Source organism: Carettochelys insculpta, chromosome 3 (assembly GCF_033958435.1).
Source record: "Carettochelys insculpta isolate YL-2023 chromosome 3, ASM3395843v1, whole genome shotgun sequence".
Taxonomy (NCBI): Eukaryota; Metazoa; Chordata; order Testudines; family Carettochelyidae; genus Carettochelys; species Carettochelys insculpta.
This window is the reverse complement of record NC_134139.1, coordinates 1,767,135-1,786,164: the sequence shown is the minus strand read 5'-3', so window position 1 is coordinate 1,786,164 and position 19,030 is coordinate 1,767,135. Positions and strand designations below refer to the sequence as shown.

The window sequence follows — 19,030 nt, the reverse complement described above, 5'->3', positions numbered from 1 at the left end:
GGGGAAGATGTGGAGATGGCAGTGGGTGGGGGAGGGGAAGATGGGGAGATGGCAGTGTGGGGGAGGGGGAGATGGCAGCGGGTGGGGGAGGGGAAGATGGGGTCGGAGGAAGGGGGAGAAGGCAGTGTGGGGGAGGGGGAGATGGGGTCAGAGGAAGGGGGAGAAGGCAGTGTGGGGGAGGGGAAGATGGCAGTGGGTGTGTGAGGGGAAGTTGGGGTTGGAGGAAGGGGGAGAAGGCAGTGTGGGGGAGGGGAAGATGGCAGTGGGTGGGGGAGGGGAAGATGGGGTCGGAGGAAGGGGGAGAAGGCAGTGTGGGGTAGGGGGAGATGGCAGTGGGTGGGGGAGGGGAAGATGGGGTCGGAGGAAGGGGGAGAAGGCAGTGTGGGGGAGGGGGAGATGGCAGTGGGTGTGTGAGGGGAAGTTGGGGTTGGAGGAAGGGGGAGAAGGCAGTGTGGGGGAGGGGAAGATGGCAGTGGGTGTGTAAGGGGAAGATGGGGTCGGAGGAAGGGGGAGAAGGCAGTGTGGGGGAGGGGAAGATGGCAGTGGGTGTGTAAGGGGAAGTTGGGGTTGGAGGAAGGGGGAGAAGGCAGTGTGGGGGAGGGGAAGATGGCAGTGGGTGTGTGAGGGGAAGTTGGGGTTGGAGGAAGGGGGAGAAGGCAGTGTGGGGGAGGGGAAGATGGCAGTGGGTGGGGGAGGGGAAGATGGGGTCGGAGGAAGGGGGAGAAGGCAGTGTGGGGTAGGGGGAGATGGCAGTGGGTGGGGGAGGGGAAGATGGGGTCGGAGGAAGGGGGAGAAGGCAGTGTGGGGGAGGGGGAGATGGCAGTGGGTGTGTGAGGGGAAGTTGGGGTTGGAGGAAGGGGGAGAAGGCAGTGTGGGGGAGGGGAAGATGGCAGTGGGTGTGTGAGGGGAAGATGGGGTCGGAGGAAGGGGGAGATGGCAGTGTGGGGGAGGGGAAGATGGCAGTGGGTGGGGGAGGGGAAGTTGGGGTCGGAGGAAGGGGGAGAAGGCAGTGTGGGGGAGGGGGAGATGGCAGTGGGTGGGGGAGGGGAAGATGGGGTCGGAGGAAGGGGGAGAAGGCAGTGTGGGGGAGGGGGAGATGGCAGTGGGTGGGGGAGGGGAAGATGGGGAGATGGCAGTGTGGGGGAGGGGGAGATGGCAGCGGGTGTGTGAGGGGAAGTTGGGGTCGGAGGAAGGGGGAGAAGGCAGTGTGGGGGAGGGGGAGATGGCAGTGGGTGGGGGAGGGGAAGATGGGGTCGGAGGAAGGGGGAGAAGGCAGTGTGGGGGAGGGGGAGATGGCAGTGGGTGGGGGAGGGGAAGTTGGGGAGATGGCAGTGTGGGGGAGGGGAAGATGGCAGTGGGTGGGGGAGGGGAAGATGGCAGTGGGTGGGGGAGGGGAAGATGGGGTCGGAGGAAGGGGGAGAAGGCAGTGTGGGGGAGGGGGAGATGGCAGTGGGTGGGGGAGGGGAAGATGGGGAGATGGCAGTGTGGGGGAGGGGAAGATGGCAGCGGGTGGGGGAGGGGAAGTTGGGGTCGGAGGAAGGGGGAGAAGGCAGTGTGGGGGAGGGGGAGATGGCAGTGGGTGGGGGAGGGGAAGATGGGGAGATGGCAGTGTGGGGGAGGGGAAGATGGCAGCGGGTGGGGGAGGGGAAGATGGGGTCGGAGGAAGGGGGAGAAGGCAGTGTGGGGGAGGGGGAGATGGCAGTGGGTGGGGGAGGGGAAGATGGGGAGATGGCAGTGTGGGGGAGGGGGAGATGGCAGTGGGTGGGGGAGGGGAAGTTGGGGTCGGAGGAAGGGGGAGAAGGCAGTGTGGGGGACGGGGAGTGTGGGGGGGGCGGCAGGAGGAAGAAGTGGCGGGCGGGCCGGGGTAGAGGGACACGCCCCGGCACGGCGGTGGCGGACGGACCAGCCCTGTGCGCGCTCGCGCTCTGCGGGGGAGGGGCCGAGGGCCGGGGACGCGCTTGCGCGCTAGAGGCGGCGGAGGGGCCTGCAGGTGGCCGGGAAGCGGGAGTGGAGCGAGCGGTGAGTGCAGCGGCCCCTTCCCCTGGGGCGGGGGGTGTCACTAGGGGCTGTGTGTGCAGGGGGCGGGGTGTCACTAGGGGCTGTGTGTGCAGGGGGCGGGGGGTCACTAGGGGCTGTGTGTGCAGGGGTGGGGGTGTCACTAGGGGCTGTGTGTGCAGGGGGCGGGGGGTCACTAGGGGCTGTGTGTGCAGGGGTGGGGGGTGTCACTAGGGGCTGTGTGTGCAGGGGCGGGGGGTCACTAGGGGCTGTGTGTGCAGGGGGCGGGGGGTCACTAGGGGCTGTGTGTGCAGGGGTGGGGGTGTCACTAGGGGCTGTGTGTGCAGGGGGCGGGGGGTCACTAGGGGCTGTGTGTGCAGGGGTGGGGGTGTCACTAGGGGCTGTGTGTGCAGGGGGCGGGGGGTCACTAGGGGCTGTGTGTGCAGGGGTGGGGGGTGTCACTAGGGGCTGTGTGTGCAGGGGTGGGGGTGTCACTAGGGGCTGTGTGTGCAGGGGGCGGGGGGTCACTAGGGGCTGTGTGTGCAGGGGTGGGGGGTGTCACTAGGGGCTGTGTGTGCAGGGGCGGGGGGTCACTAGGGGCTGTGTGTGCAGGGGCGGGGGGTCACTAGGGGCTGTGTGTGCAGGGGGCGGGGGGGTCACTAGGGGCTGTGTGTGCAGGGGCGGGGGGGTCACTAGGGGCTGTGTGTGCAGGGGGCGGGGGGTGTCACTAGGGGCTGTGTGTGCAGGGGGCGGGGGGTCACTAGGGGCTGTGTGTGCAGGGGGCGGGGGGTCACTAGGGGCTGTCTGTGCAAGGGGCGGGGGGTGTCACTGGGGCTGTGTGTGCAGGGGTTGGGGGGTCACTAGGGGCTGTGTGTGCAGGGGGCGGGGGGTGTCACGGGCTGTGTGTGCAGGGGTGGGGGGGTCACTAGGGGCTGTGTGTGCAGGGGCGGGGGGTGTCACGGGCTGTGTGTGCAGGGGCGGGGGGGTCACTAGGGGCTGTATGTGCAGGGGCGGGGGGTGTCACTAGGGGCTGTGTGTGCAGGGGCGGGGGGGTCACTAGGGGCTGTGTGTGCAGGGGCGGGGGGTGTCACGGGCTGTGTGTGCAGGGGCGGGGGGGGTCACTAGGGGCTGTGTGTGCAGGGGCGGGGGGTCACTAGGGGCTGTGTGTGCAGGGGCGGGGGTGTCACTAGGGGCTGTGTGTGCAGGGGGCGGGGGGTCACTAGGGGCTGTGTGTGCAGGGGCGGGGGGGTCACTAGGGGCTGTGTGTGCAGGGGGCGGGGGGTGTCACTAGGGGCTGTGTGTGCAGGGGGCGGGGGGTCACTAGGGGCTGTCTGTGCAAGGGGCGGGGGGTGTCACTGGGGCTGTGTGTGCAGGGGTTGGGGGGTCACTAGGGGCTGTCTGTGCAGGGGGCGGGGGGTGTCACTGGGGCTGTGTGTGCAGGGGTCGGGGGGGTCACTAGGGGCTGTCTGTGTGGGGTTTCACTAGGGGCTGTGTGTGCAGGTGTCGGGGGGTCACTAGGGGCTGTGTGTGCAGGGGTGGGGGGTGTCACTAGGGGCTGTGTGTGCAGGGGTGGGGGGTGTCACGGGCTGTGTGTGCAGGGGTGGGGGGGTCACTAGGGGCTGTGTGTGCAGGGGCGGGGGGTGTCACGGGCTGTGTGTGCAGGGGCGGGGGGGTCACTAGGGGCTGTGTGTGCAGGGGCGGGGGTGTCACTAGGGGCTGTGTGTGCAGGGGCGGGGGGTGTCACGGGCTGTGTGTGCAGGGGCGGGGGGGGTCACTAGGGGCTGTGTGTGCAGGGGCGGGGGTGTCACTAGGGGCTGTGTGTGCAGGGGGCGGGGGGTCACTAGGGGCTGTGTGTGCAGGGGCGGGGGTGTCACTAGGGGCTGTGTGTGCAGGGGGCGGGGGGTCACTAGGGGCTGTGTGTGCAGGGGCGGGGGGGTTACTAGGGGCTGTGTGTGCAGGGGGCGGGGGGTGTCACTAGGGGCTGTGTGTGCAGGGGTTGGGGGGTCACTAGGGGCTGTCTGTGCAAGGGGCGTGGGGTGTCACTAGGGGCTGTGTGTGCAGGGGTCGGGGGGTCACTAGGGGCTGTCTGTGCAAGGGGCGGGGGGTGTCACTGGGGCTGTGTGTGCAGGGGTTGGGGGGTCACTAGGGGCTGTCTGTGCAGGGGGCGGGGGGTGTCACTGGGGCTGTGTGTGCAGGGGTCGGGGGGGTCACTAGGGGCTGTCTGTGCGGGGTTTCACTAGGGGCTGTGTGTGCAGGTGTCGGGGGGTCACTAGGGGCTGTGTGTGCAGGGGCGGGGGGTGTCACTAGGGGCTGTGTGTGCAGGGGCGGGGGGTGTCACGGGCTGTGTGTGCAGGGGCGGGGGGGTCACTAGGGGCTGTGTGTGCAGGGGGCGGGGGGTGTCACTAGTGGCTGTGTGTGCAGGGGTCCGGGGGTCACTAGGGGCTGTCTGTGCAAGGGGCGGGGGGTGTCACTTGGGCTGTGTGTGCAGGGGTTGGGGGGTCACTAGGGGCTGTCTGTGCAGGGGGCGGGGGGTGTCACTGGGGCTGTGTGTGCAGGGGTCGGGGGGGTCACTAGGGGCTGTCTGTGCGGGGTTTCACTAGGGGCTGTGTGTGCAGGTGTCGGGGGGTCACTAGGGGCTGTGTGTGCAGGGGGCGGCGGGGTCACTGGGAGCTGTGTGTGCAGGGGTCAGGGGTGTCATTAGGGGCTGTGTGTGCAGGGACCTGGGGTGGGTAGGATCAGTAGGGGCTGTGTGTGCAGGGACCCGGGGGGGTGGGGTCACTAGGAGCTGTGTGTGCAGGGGTCAGGGGTGTCACTAGGGGCTGTATGTGCAAGGGCCCGGGGGGGTGGGGTCACTAGGAGCTGTGTGTGCAGGGACCCGGGGGGGTGGGGTCACTAGTAGCTGTGTGTGCAGGGGTGGGGGGTGTCACTAGGGGCTGTATGTGCAAGGGCCCGGGGGGGTCACTAGGGGCTGTGTGTGTAGGGGGCGGGGGGGTCACTAGGGGCTGTGTGTGCAGGGGCGGGGGGTGTCACTAGGGGCTGTGTGTGCAGGGGGCGGGGGGTGTCACTAGGGGCTGTGTGTGCAGGGGTCGGGGGGTCACTAGGGGCTGTCTGTGCAAGGGGCGGGGGGTGTCACTGGGGCTGTGTGTGCAGGGGTTGGGGGGTCACTAGGGGCTGTCTGTGCAGGGGGCGGGGGGTGTCACTGGGGCTGTGTGTGCAGGGGTCGGGGGGGTCACTAGGGGCTGTCTGTGCGGGGTTTCACTAGGGGCTGTGTGTGCAGGTGTCGGGGGGTCACTAGGGGCTGTGTGTGCAGGGGGCGGCGGGGTCACTGGGGCTGTGTGTGCAGGGGGCGGGGGGGTGTCACTAGGGGCTGTGTGTGCAGGGACCTGGGGGGGTGGGGTCACTGGGAGCTGTGTGTTCAGGGGTCAGGGGTGTCATTAGGGGCTGTGTGTGCAGGGACCTGGGGTGGGTAGGATCAGTAGGGGCTGTGTGTGCAGGGACCCGGGGGGTGGGGTCACTAGGAGCTGTGTGTGCAGGGGTCAGGGGTGTCATTAGGGGCTGTGTGTGCAGGGACCTGGGGTGGGTAGGATCAGTAGGGGCTGTGTGTGCAGGGACCCGGGGGGTGGGGTCACTAGGAGCTGTGTGTGCAGGGGTCGGGGGTGTCACTAGGGGCTGTATGTGCAAGGCCCCGGGGGGGTGGGGTCACTAGGAGCTGTGTGTGCAGGGGGTGGGGGTTCACTAGGGGCTGTGTGTGCAGGGACCTGGGGTGGGTAGGATCACTAGGGGCTGTGTGTGCAGGGACCCGGGGGGGTGGTGTCACTAGGAGCTGTGTGTTCAGGGGTCAGGGGTGTCACTAGGAGCTGTGTGTGCAGGGGGTGGGGGTTCACTAGGGACTGTGTGTGCAGGGACCTGGGGTGGGTAGGATCAGTAGGGGCTGTGTGTGCAGGGACCTGGGCGGGCAGGGTCTGTTTTTTTAAATTGTAGCTGCACATCTCCTTGAGCTGGAAGGCACCTCTGGAGATCATCTCGTCCAGTGTCCTGCTCTCTTGGCAGGGCCAGGCACCATCCTAGACAGCTATTTGCCCCAATTCCTAAATGGCCTCCACAAGGATTGAGCTCACAGCCCCAGGTTTAGCAGGCCAATGCTCAAACCACCCAATAATCAAACCATAATCTCCGAGGAATGTACGAGGGTATGAGGAAGGCATTAGGACCCACCCAGAACAAGACGGCACCTCTGAAATCCAAATCTGGTGAAGTCATTGCTGACAAAGCCAAACAGATGGAGCGCTGGGTCGAGCGCTACTCCGAGCTGTACTCACGCGAGAACGTTGTGGTTGACGCAGCCCTCGATGCAATCGAGCTCCCACCGGTAATGGACGAACTGGACCAGGAACTGACTGTGGATGAACTGAAGAGAGCCATTGACAGCATTGCAGCAGGAAAGGTCCCTGGCCAGGACAGTATACCACCAGAGGTACTCAAATGTGCCGTGGACACACTCCTGGAACCCCTACATGAGCCACTGTGCCTGTGCTGGAAAGAGGATGAGGTTCCACAGGATATGCGCGACGCTAACATTGTAACGTTGTATAAGAATAAAGGAGACAGAAGCGACTGCAACAGCTACCATGGAATCTCCCTCCTAAGCATCACTGGTAAACTGTTCGCTCGCGTCATCCTTGGCAGACTCCAGAAGATTGCTGAGAGGGTGTACCCCGAATCGCAGTGTGGATTCCGCGCAGAGAGGTCTACCGTTGACATGGTCTTCTCTCTAAGGCAGCTGCAGGAGAAGTGCAGGGAGCAGAGGAAGCCACTCTACATAGCCTTCATTGACCTGACCAAGCAAGGCCTTTGACTTGGTCAGCAGGGATGGTCTGTTCAAACTGCTCCACAAGATAGGCTGTCCTCCACGGTTACTCAAGATGATCCAGTCGTTCCACGAAGACATGAGAGGAACCATCCAATATGACGGCGCTTTATCGGATGCTTTCAGAATCAGGAGCGGCGTCAAACAAGGATGCGTACTTGCTCCGACATTACTCGGGATCTTCTTTGCACTCCTCCTGAAGCATGCCTTTGGATCTTCAACAGAGGGCATCTTGCTGCACACAAGATATGATGGGAAACTGTTTAATCTTGCAAGGCTGAAAGCTAAGTCTAAGGTGCGAGAAGTCCTCATCAGAGACATGCTGTTCGCAGACGATGCTGCTGTAGTGTCTCCCACAGAAGACCAGCTTCAAAAACTGCTGGATCAGTTCTCCAAAGCGTGCAAGGACTTTGGGCTTACCATCAGCCTAAAGAAGACAAACGTACTCGGTCAGGATGTTGCTGAATCCCCATCAATCAGCATTGACAACTATATGTTAGGGGTCGTCCACGAGTCCGTTTACCTCGGGTCCACCATCACTGACACCCTGTCGTTGGACACTGAGCTAAATAGGAGGATCGGAAAAGCGGCCACAACGCTGTCCAGACTCAGCAAGAGAGTGTGGAATAACAACAAGCTGTACACTCACACCAAAATGCAAGTCTACAGAGCCTGCATCCTCAGCACCCTCCTTTATGGCAGCGAGACTTGGACCCTGTATGCCCTCCAGGAAAAGAGGCTGAACGTCTTCCACTTGCGCTGCCTCAGGCATATCCTTGGAATATCATGGAAGGACAGAGTGACCAACACCGCCGTCCTCGAGCAAGCTGGAATCCCAACCATGCACACCCTCCTCAGGCAGCGTCGGCTCCGCTGGCTTGGCCACGTCCACAGGATGAATGATGGAAGGATTCCAAAAGACATCCTGTATGGTGAGCTAGCCTCTGGCAAAAGACCTCCCAGACGCCCCCAGCTGCGTTACAAAGATGTCTGCAAGAGAGACCTCAGAGAGGTAGACATCGAGCTGGACAACTGGGAAGAACTAGCAGATGACCGCAGCAGATGGAGGCAGGGGTTACACAAGGGCCTTCAGAAGAGCGAGGTGAGGATCAGACAGCTAGCAGAGGAGAAGCGAGCGCACAGAAAGCACACTAAGGACTTGCCAGACACCCACCACATCTGCAAGAGATGCAGCAAGGACTGTCACTCTCGTGTGGGTCTTCATAGTCACAGTAGACGCTGTAAATGAAGTCCTCAATTTAAACTATAAAGGGCGCGATCCATAGTCTCTGCAGACTGAAGGATGCCTACTACTACTACTGCTCAAACCACTGAGCTATCCCTCCCCGCATCAGTGAGCCCCTGGGCTCAGTAGGGGCTGTGAGTGCAGGAACCTCCGGGGGGGGAGGGGGCAGGGTCAGTAGGGGCTGTGTGGAGGGTCCCTCCATAGGGTCAGGAGAGGTTAGTAGGGGCTATGTGTGTAGAGGCCCCAAGGGGGTGGGAAGGTCTCTAGGGGCTGCATGTTGGGCTTCCCCATGGGGTCGGGGGTCAGAAGGGACTGTGTGCGCAGGGACCCCAGGCAGGCAGGAGGAGGGTCAGTAGAGGCTGTGTGGAAGGTATTTCCATAGGATCTGGCAAGGTTTGGAGACACTGTACGGGAGGCCCGGGTTCATCAAGGTCTGTGTGTGTAGGTTTCCCTACCCTGTTGATGACTGGGGACCAATTCGGACTGTTGTGTGTATGGGGGCTCCTGCACCTTAGGGGCTGGAGATCTGCCTGGGGTGTATTTTAGGTGCTCCCCACTGCAGGAGTCTGGGATCAGAATGGACTGGATATGTCCTTCCTGATTCCTGGCCTCAGAGTGTGTGGGCTGTAGCTGGGCGTACTGGTGGGGGCAGCAAGAGAGGCTGGTTTGTGGGTGAGGCATTTCTGGAACTCCCGGACTTTCCAGGTGTACAACCAGTTGTGTGTTGGGAACAAAGCCTCTTGCCATCTGTGTATGGTGGCCAGGAGTTCTTCAATCAAATGCAAATCTCACTGATTCTTCATGGATCTTGAAGTTGCCTAGCATGTGGTTACTTAGCCAGATTAGAACAGATACGGTACTTCAGTCAGTCACTGAGCCAGCACAGCAGGTTTTAAACTAGCAGAAGACTGATTGCACAATAGAATAGTCAGTAGAGTTTCAGGTTTCCAACATTGTATCCCCAAAGTGTGGGGCAGATTTGAGCAGTGTTGCGTCTCCATGTGCCTGGGTGAAGGGCGTCTTGTACTAATTTGATATGAAACAAGCAGCTTTTCTTTAAGTGAGGGGCATAAGGGGCTGTTCAAGACCATAACCAGAGCGGTAAGGGCAGTAAATACGTGTAAATCATGTTGCATAACAAAGACTGTCATTTACTGAAGTGTGTCCTATTATCATCAAGGTTTACCTCCTTGTGCTGTGGGAAATACAGTACTTACGCTGTATTTCTTTCTCACTAAGCCCTTGCATGCAGTACAATAGTTATATATTTAATATGGATTTATACTGTTTCATGTCTTTTGAATTAGAGGTGGGTCTGAATTGACTCTCAGGATAAAAAGGCACCCTGAAGTCAAGGATGGCATCTAGGGAGACTTAGAGCAGGGAGGAGGGCCTGTACCCCCCTGAAATTTGAGCTCCTACATTTCATTCTTGAGGTCTCCTTAAAGTGTGTGCTCGAGCCCTAGCACCAGCTCCTAACTGCAGCAGGGCTTGTGCTGCTCCGAGCTTTGCATTTGGGGCGGGGAGTTTATTGACAGAGGGAGGCTGCGTGATTAAGATAATAAAAGGCTTGTTGTTAAAATAATTGAAGGATCATTAGATTATCATGGAATCATTGCCAGCTGTTCCACTTGAAAAACAGGAAAAAAGGTAGTCTGCATAACCCTAAAGAAAAACAAGATAAGATATCAAGAAACAGAAAAGTGTGCAGAATATTTATTTACCGGCAACAGTAGTATTGAAACTGTAAACTTATACTGTGTTTGCTGTATTTATTTGTATTTAGTTTCACTATACTGTACTTATGGAAAACGTAACTAAAATGTACTTATGGTTAAAATGCTGCTTAGCTGAGTGTTCCTGATAATAGAATGTTGGATATGAAAGAGTCTACTGTACATATACAAAGATGGGATCTAAATTAGCTAGTACCACTCAAGAAAAAGATCTTAGAATCATTGGGGATAATTCCCAGGAAACATCTGCTCAATGTGCAGTAGCAATCTAAAAAGCTAACAGAATACTGGGAATCATTAGGAAGAGAATAGATGTGATAGAACATATCATACTGCTTCTATATAAAGTCATGGCATGACCACGTCTTGAATACTGCATGTGTATCTGGTTGTCCTGTCTAGAAGTATTGCATCTGGAAAAGGTAGAGAGATGGACGTGATTGGGGTAAGGAACAGCTCCCATGTGAGGAGAGGTTAAAAAGACTGGGATTTTCCATCTTGCAAAACAAATGACAAAGGCGTTGTGGGGGTATGTTAGAGGTCTAGAAAATCGTGACTGGTGTGGAATAATTGAATACAGAAATGTTACTTACTCCTTCACTAACACAAGACAGTTGCCCAATTACATTTACAGACAGCAGATTTAAAATAAAATAAATTATGTCTTCATGGCCAGCCACTGGAGCTCTCTGCCAGGGGATGGGGGAAAGGCCCCCAACTATAACAGGGTTCTAGGGAGATCAAATAAGTTAAAGGAGGATAGGTCCATCAGTGGCTATTGGCAGGGATGGTGTCCCTAACCTCTGCTGCTAAAGACGGGGAATGGGCAGCAGGGGATGGATCACTCTGCTCCCAGAGCTGAGGTAGAGCCCAGGGGTCCTGACAGTGTGTCACTTTCTCCACAGCGTTAGTAACAAAGTGAGAAAATACATTAAAATGTTAACCCTAATCAATGTCCCTGACGGGACTTGCCACAAGATGTCAGCACATGTTAGTGTTAGAGCCAGGTGGATCTAATATTTATTTAATTTTCTGTTTTCTATAGGCATTAGATACAGTGCTCCTGCCAGCCAATTGCAAAGATATCTGCCCAAAAACCTAGAATTTTGAAGTGCCTGAGTACCCCTGGAAGAGGTGAAAAGTGTGTAGTGGGGGTGGGGGGAGCACACAGGGTCAATCCCTGCATTCATGAGTTGAGTCTTGGCTTGTACCGAGCACGCTCAGTAGCATTGCTGAAGCGCCCTGCCTCACGGCGGCATGCTCAAGTCTCCCTGCCTCCCACCCTAATATCTGAATGGTGCCCTTGCCTGACGGAGCAGCTAAAGTTTTGTGAGAACAGTGCACTGTGGTTCACCCTTTTTGCACGATGTCATTTTGGCTAGGCCAATGATGGTGTACACGGGGCCAGTAAGTGGGGGGAGAAGGAGGTTGCTGCTGTTTGCTCTTTATAAACAAAGCACCCTCTTACAAAGGATTATTAAGGGAATCCTGATTGTAGCCTAGAGGAGCAGATTATGCGCATGGCTTAGTAGCACTTTTTCTTAAACATTTGCATGAAAACTTACCTTATGTTTTATAAGATCATGTCCAGAGGTGAAATTCTGATTCTGTTGAAGTCAACAGCAAAGCTTGCATTGACTTCGTTAGGGCCAGGATTTCATGCTGGGATGTGAGGGTTGACGGTTGAAAAGCACAGGTGTGTCTGCTTCTCAGCACTGGTCTGTCACTAATTTCTCTGTATGTAGGCTTTTATACCATGCTTTTTTGGAGGTACTTGAGCACATTCTGTGCAGTATTTGACGTGCATCAGATGGGGGGTGATCAATCTCTTTGTGCCAGCCCCCACTTTTCATCCCTGCATTAGCAGGCCCTCCCAGTTTGTCTAACACAATCCAAACTGTTGGAAATTTCAGTTGTGTTCATATGAAAAAACAATTTTGGCACATTTAAGAAAATAATTCCGTATAATGTAAAAACTTTACTAATTGGTACATAAATATGAATACACACACACAAAAACAGTGACGTATTTCAGCATTTTTAATTAAATGAATGAGCCTGAGACTTGGCCTCTGATTGTGCTGTGCTGCCCCTTATGAAATTTCACAAACCCCCAAGGAGCCTGCCCCCCACTTTGCTCATGCTTTATTAGACTGCACAGGTAACATTCTGTCAGGTCCATCTCTTCATTTCTGAGCAACCTTTCCAAAGAAACATTAAGCTCAAACATTCACCTGTGTGTGTGGCAGTGACGTTATCTTATTTGGCTTTTGCTTTTAGGTCGCTTTTTAAGAATGTATTTTGAGTGTGTCATCAAAATGTATAAAGGGCTAAAATGTTTCCTCCTTTGATTGTAGACAAGAGATATGGAATCCACACACATGAAGTGAAAGAGAAGAAGTGACGTTTGATAAACGGAAGTCATGAAGATATCGAAGCCGTACTATGGTTTGGGGATTTTTGCATGTGTAGCTATTTATGTTGTTTATTTAAAATGGCATTTGGACTCCAAACCAGTCTCCAGTGTAACAGAAGGTGCTACTGATAGTGGGAGAGAGAAACTAGACCATCAGAAATTGACAACTGATCATGCAGTGTTTTATGGAATTATGTTTGATGCTGGAAGCACTGGAACTAGAATACATATTTTTCAATTTACACAGAAATCAAAAGGTATGACAAGCTACTTGAAGTAATGATTTTATTGATTTCGCTCCAGATGTCTTCCTGAAATTAGTTAAATCTTAAAATTTCTTGGAGACCATCCTGTTTTAAAACCGATATGTTCATCTGAGCTGTGACTTGGTGATTAGCACAGTTAGACAGATGCCACAGATCCGCTGTACTTACACAGCTCCTGTCATTGTAATATCTAAATTCTTCATGATCAGCACCTCTAGTTTCAGAATGAAGCTGTGAGGTAGAGAAATTAAATGACTTGACCGAGGTTACACAGGGAATCCATGGCAGGGCTGATCTCCTGTATCCCAGATCTGTAATTTAGCCACTGGACATTACTCCATCTGGACCTCCTGGAAACCACAGTCTCCTCTAATGCTCGAGCTCAGCACAGTCCATAAGAACATGCTAACATCATATTGATTTCAATGGGATTTAAGCAGATGCTTAAAATGAAACGTGTTTATTTACTGGGTTGAATTGGGGCCTAATACATTTTCAGGAGACAAGACACCAGTTGCCACACACTAATTTTCCTTTTGTAATGCACAGTGGATCCAGTCAAAAAAGACTCAAGAGAATGCTAAGGGTGAAAAATGAAGCCCTCCAGTCACTAAATGCCCCACTACAGTAGGAGGAGTAGTTAGTTGCCCACTGTGCTCAGGCCCATAATTAGTGTACTAAAATACAACAAGTATGACTCATTGCATTGTCTTCTCTGGTGCACATACAAAGCAGTGCTTTCAGGGTGAATATTGATAGGTACTTGTCAGGGAGTGAAAGTTGGGCTTGTACTTAGGTGACTTAGATTCTGATTTAGGTCTGCTGCTGACTTCCTGAGTTACTTTAGAAATGTACTTTCAGCACCTTTGCCTCACACGTAAGAGACCTGTGCAGATAATCTGCATCCATCTCCACAAGAATGAGCTACAGATACCTGCATCTGTATGTGTCTGCCTATGGATATAAAGTGTATAGCTGCAAATTTGCCGAGTTTTAGATACAAAATTTATATCTGTATCTGCAAAAATGAGCCATGGTTATTTACGTCTGTATCTGTGGATGTGGCTATGCGTGGATTTGCAGGACTCTATTCCTACTTTCCCACACTAACCCAGTATCTCACAGTGGTGATGTGAGGGTTAGTCGGTTGATGTTTGTGAAGTTCTGTAAGATAGTTGGATGGAAGATGATGTAATGAATGCGAAGTGTTAAATAATGCAGGACTCCCCAGGACCTGATTTAGGGAGAAAGTGTCCTTATTGAGCTAAGGGATCGTTTATACTCCTGAGCAATTCCAGTGCCCACAGTGGAACCGCTCATGTGAGTAAAGGCTGCCCAAGAAGGCACAGAACAAGCGAGTGTGCTCCTTGACAGTTCACACCTTTTTCATTGCTTCACTTTTTAATCTGAATGGTTATTGGCTTCCACGTATCAGTACAGTATTAAAAAACTTGTTCATTTACAGTGAGAAAATAAACTTTTAATTGCATTGTAAATAGTTTTCAACTGTCTCCTTGAGTACAGAAACTGGACTGTAACCATCTTTAAACATGTAGGGTGTGATTTTTATACGTGTTCCATTGGCTTAACTGCTTCCATTGACTTAAACTGGTGCAGAGCTAGGTCAATACTGAGCACCTGGAAAAGTTCAGCCCTTGTTATTTGAACTGTTTTGAAGGTAGATTACCCTGGATTATGCAAAAAGTGAGGAGATAAATTAAATTCCAAGAAACTTGAGGTCTTGGATTTTTGTTGTTCAGAGCAGAAATCAGCACCTGTGTATCAATTTATCGTGATTCCTAAAAATCACATGGACAAGGATTGATCCCATGAAGACAAGTGCATTTTAATAGTGAGGATGTCTCTGATTTTCCCCTTTAGAGTAGGCTTCAGATTATTCCCACTAGCCTTAATCATTCAAAATTAGCATATAAAATTTTAACTTGCATTATGATCTTTTATCTCTGTTTCAAGATTAATGCCTTCCATGCTCTTAAAAATTATTGCTTTCGCAGAGACTCCCAAGTTAACCCATGAAACATTTAAAGCACTGAAGCCGGGACTCTCTGCCTATGCTGATGATGTTGATGAGGTAACTATGCTTTCTTTTAATTATAAAAAGATGCATCTGACAGAGAAAATCATCTTTGTATGCTTTGTAACTGAAATAGTGCTGAAGGTTGGTATAATACAGTAGATTCCACTTTGTGATGGAGTCTTTCAAATTGATGCAGTGGGAATTTGGTGTTTCCAAGAATTGTCCAGCATCTTGGTGTGGTAAACACATTTTGTAATCGTGCAAATATTTCTACTAACTGATTGATTAACATGACTGCCTCGAGAGATGTGATGTGATTGTCTCCTAGAAAGGGATAGAAACATGTAACACGTCACATATCATCACTGTTGTGACTGGATGGAATTGGGAAATTTATTGAGGAGGTGAACACAGTCAGTTAAGCTTCAGTTCAAGACTACGTATAAGCATGCACTAAAGGGCCTTCCTAGATAGGGATTCTTTCTTGAATTGAATATTATGTGGCCTAGTCCTGTCAGCAACTCAATGTCATTCTGGATAACAGCCCATTAGATGTGGGTCAACAATTCTGTTACCTTGGGTCTACTGTCACCACAAACCTATCCATGGATGAATAACTGAACATCATAATTGGGAAAACAGGTACTATTTTTGGCAGACTTACAAAATGAGCATGGAACAATACTAAGATGACAGTGAAAACAAAGATACTAATCTACCAGGCATGTGTATTGAGTATCCAGCTATATGGTTCTGAGGCACGGGCCACCTATTCGAACCAGGAGAAAAAAGTGAATAGCTTCCATCTTTGCTGCCTCCACAGAATTATGAATATCAACTAGCAAGATAAAGTTTCAAATGCAGATTTCCTGTCAAGATCTGGCACACCCAGCCTCATAGCGATCCTCAATAGCCGAAGACTATGATGGCTTGGTCATGTGAGAAGAACGGGTGACGAATGTCTTCCCAATGAAATCCTCTTCGATGAACTGTCATGTGGGTTGAGAACAAGAGGAAGACCAAAGCTAAGATTCAAGGATACATGCAAAAACGTCATGAAAAGATTCAACATCGATCCAAAATCCTGGGAATCTACATCAGCAGATCAAAATATCTGGTGACAATTGCTGTGACAGGGCACATCATCCTTCAATAGCATATGCACAAGTCACACAAATGAACTTTGTCTTAGAAGGAGAAACTCTAAGACTCAAGAATTTGGAAATAGACTGACATGCAGTTATTGCAGTTGACCATGCAAATCCAGTATTGGACGGATAAGCCATGAGAGAAGCTGCAGACGCAAACACTGCCCATAGATCCTCACCAGTGCTGCTAATCACCATCTCTCAAGATGAAAGTGGCCATATATACTCCTGTCTCTGCATAATCATCTATTTATAGGGACCATAGTATTCGTGTAGCATGACCTCCTGCATAATACAAACTAGAGAACTTCTGCACCTATTCTGTCAGTTTTAAAATCAAGTGATAGAGAATCCATCACAACCCTTTATAAATCATTTCTTGTGGGGAAAAAAAATATACACCTTATTTCTGGTCTTAATGGCCGCTTCTACACATGCACCATCTTCCAGAAGAGCACCGGCTTCTTCCAGAAGGTCCATGGAGCAAATAAAGGCACTCTTCTGGAAGAAATCCAGAACAACCCTCTGCATCTTTTGCAGTCCTTACTCTGCTGCCAAATGAGGAAGAGTACCTTCTTCTGGAAGATTCTTCTACAAGAAAGCACGTGTAAACGCTTGTGGCCTGCTTCTTTCAGAAGAAGAAGTCCTCCGTGGCGGCAGTCAGCAGGGTTGCAGAGACACTCCGGGCAGCTCCAGCAGGGCTCTGTGGTCTCTAGGTCCGGCCACTTTTAAAGCTGTGAGGACCCAGAGACCCTGTGGCAGGAAGCTGAGAGCATGGAGGCAGGCAGCAGGTCTTGGGCTGTCAGCCATGCTCCACCGAGCCTGAGTGATGGCTAGCGGGCCAACGCCCCACGCCCCCCAGGGAGCCAGCCGAGGGCACCCAGGACCCTGACCAGGCTCCAGAATGGAGGGCCTCATCCTGGACAGTGCCAGAGCTCCAAGACCTGCTGGGGCTCTGTCAGTATGAGGAGGTGCTGCGGGACGCCACTGGCGCCAAAGAAATGCCGCTGCCTTTGCACGCCTTGCCCATAGCCTGGCTGCCTGAGGCCACCCTTCCCAGACCCCCAAGCAAGGGGGGGTGCGAGGTTAAGGAATCAAGGCAGGGCTACATGAAGGCCCGGGAAAGCGCCCCCCCACCCATCTGGGCAGACCCCAGCCAGCTGTTCCTACTTCAGGGAGCTTCAGGGGACGACACCTCCCCACCCCACCCCACTGTAGAGACAGCCGCATCAGAGCCCCCTGCCATACTGGAAGGGGAGGCACATCCAGCCACAGAGCCCAGCAGCCAGGATGTCAACGTCCCACCTGGGGGTGAATCCTCAGAGGCCTCCCTCATAATCGAGTTGCCCTCTGCCACCTGCAGCCAGGCTACCTCCAGCCAAGCATCACCCGACCTTTTCGAGGCCACCTCAGGTAAGCACGTGCCATGGCATATCCCTGGGGTGGGGACACACCCAGGCCCCCATGCTATGGCCCAACCCCAGATGGCCCATCCCAGGCCATGGCCACTCCTGCAGGTAACGTCTGGCATCCTCCTCTGTGGAGAGCCCCTTGAGTGCATGGGGAGACCCTCAGGCAGCGCAGCTGTGCCCAGCCCCCCATGTCTGGACCCCCACCACCCTGTTCCTGTGGAGCAGGCCCAACACAGGCAGCACCATCACCAAGGCAGCGTGTGGCATGGGCCAGCATGCGGGGATCATAGGACATCACTCTGGGGGCATCCCCAGGACACGGCCATCCCATGGGCCTGGCTGGGGGTAGCCACCCAAGGAGGACTGGGGGCGTGTCATCTACTGTCAGGACGTGCCTCTGAATCCCCTCCCTCTCCTCCCACCTGCTGTCTTACAGTAGCTCCATCCGAGGGGTGCAAGAGCCAGATGAAGAGCCTGCCACTCCAGCTGTGAGGCCTGGACCAGTCCCAGCGGCCACACGTCCAGAGGGCCTGATGCCAGGGCCGTGATGAGGCGATCACGGCCTGTACAGCCACCCTGTGGCACCAGACTATACTGGCAGAGAGGTGGCTGGCTCTGAATGAGCCCAAACTGAAATGGTGGTGGAACACATGGGGGAAATAGTAGGGATGCTCCACACCATATGCGGGGCCCTTTCCAACCCGCCCCCAGCTGCCCCTGCCCCAGCTGATGCCCCTGAGGCCCTAGACGCTCTACTGCCCCCAGGCCTGTCCATGGCTGCTACTCAGGAACCTTGGGGCCAGGCTCGTGGCCATTTAGGGCCCCTCACCCCGCGAACCCTCTCCCCCCGCCTCTCCCATTGAGGCCAAGCCCATGGCCAACCGCTTCTACCTCCTTCTGCTCCCAGCCCGATCAGTGCCCCGACAGGGACTGTGCACCCAGGGCAGAAGGGGCACCTGCAGGTGCCGGGGCTCACGGGCCTCCTTCATCCCTGTCTTGGTCCCCATCCAAGGTGGCATGCCTCCGTTCCCTGACCCCACTGTAAATAGTTGTCCAGTTGTTAGTGCTAACATATATGTTTGTTGTTTTCTACATAGTTTTGAAATAATGTTGTTAATGTCAGTGGGTTTTTGTTATAAATGGTTTTGCAGTTTGTAACCCCCCATGTTCCTGATTACTGAGGGGGGGCTGATAGAAGGTCGGGGGGGGCCTGCAGGGAGGCCTTGGTTGGGGTCAGTACTCCCTGTGGGCAAATGCCTCCCTGAGCACCTCCTGGATGTGGACTGTGTCATGATTGAGCCACCGGTTGGGGGCTGCAGCGGGCTGCTCGTACCTGGGGGCCAGCTCTGCCATCCAGCCCTGGGAGAGGGTTCCCTCTCATGCCTTGATGAGGTTGTGCAGGGCACAGCAGACACTCACAACCTGGGGGATGTTCTCCACCCTCACATCGAAGCACATGAGGAGGCATCTAAACCTTGCCTTCAAGCAGTCAAAGGCACGATCCATGGGATACCGGGCCTGTGTGAGCCAGGCACTGAACAGCTCCTGGGAGAGGGTGAGGTGGCCTATGGCTGCATAAGCCAGGGCTGCAGCGGGTAGGTTGGGTCCCCAACAAGGCAGAGCAGCATGGCGACCTCCCCGACAGCACGCTCCCTTCAGGGATATAGGTTCCAGCCTCCGTCCAGCGGAACAGGACTGAGTTGCAGAGAATCCGCACATTGTGTGCCTGTTCTGGCCAGCCCATGTAGACGTTGGTGAACCTCCCCCGTGAGTCCACCACCCCATGAGTGTGATACAGTGGTACCCCTTGTGGTTCACATAGTGGCCGCCGCTGTGTCCTGGGGTCCTGATGGGCATGCGCATCCCATCAATCACCCCTAAGCACTGGGGGAACCTGAGCTTGGCA

At 54.4% G+C, this 19,030-nt stretch overlaps 1 protein-coding gene across 5 annotated transcripts in view; it reads left to right on the top strand.

Moving 5' to 3' along the window:
* The first annotated feature begins 1,974 nt into the window (after positions 1-1,974).
* Positions 1,975-19,030, top strand: part of ENTPD6 (ectonucleoside triphosphate diphosphohydrolase 6) — an 84,257-nt gene continuing 67,201 nt past the window's right edge. For all 5 annotated transcript variants that reach the window (XR_012644879.1, XR_012644880.1, XR_012644878.1 and 2 more), the window contains exons 1-4: positions 1,975-2,019; positions 10,890-10,978; positions 12,202-12,517; positions 14,542-14,618. Coding sequence is in view for 1 of the 5 variants with exons in the window: in XM_074989206.1 (XP_074845307.1) it covers positions 12,268-12,517; positions 14,542-14,618 (327 nt within the window). In the remaining 4 variants the exon portion in view is untranslated. The remainder of the gene's footprint in view (positions 2,020-10,889; positions 10,979-12,201; positions 12,518-14,541; positions 14,619-19,030) is intronic.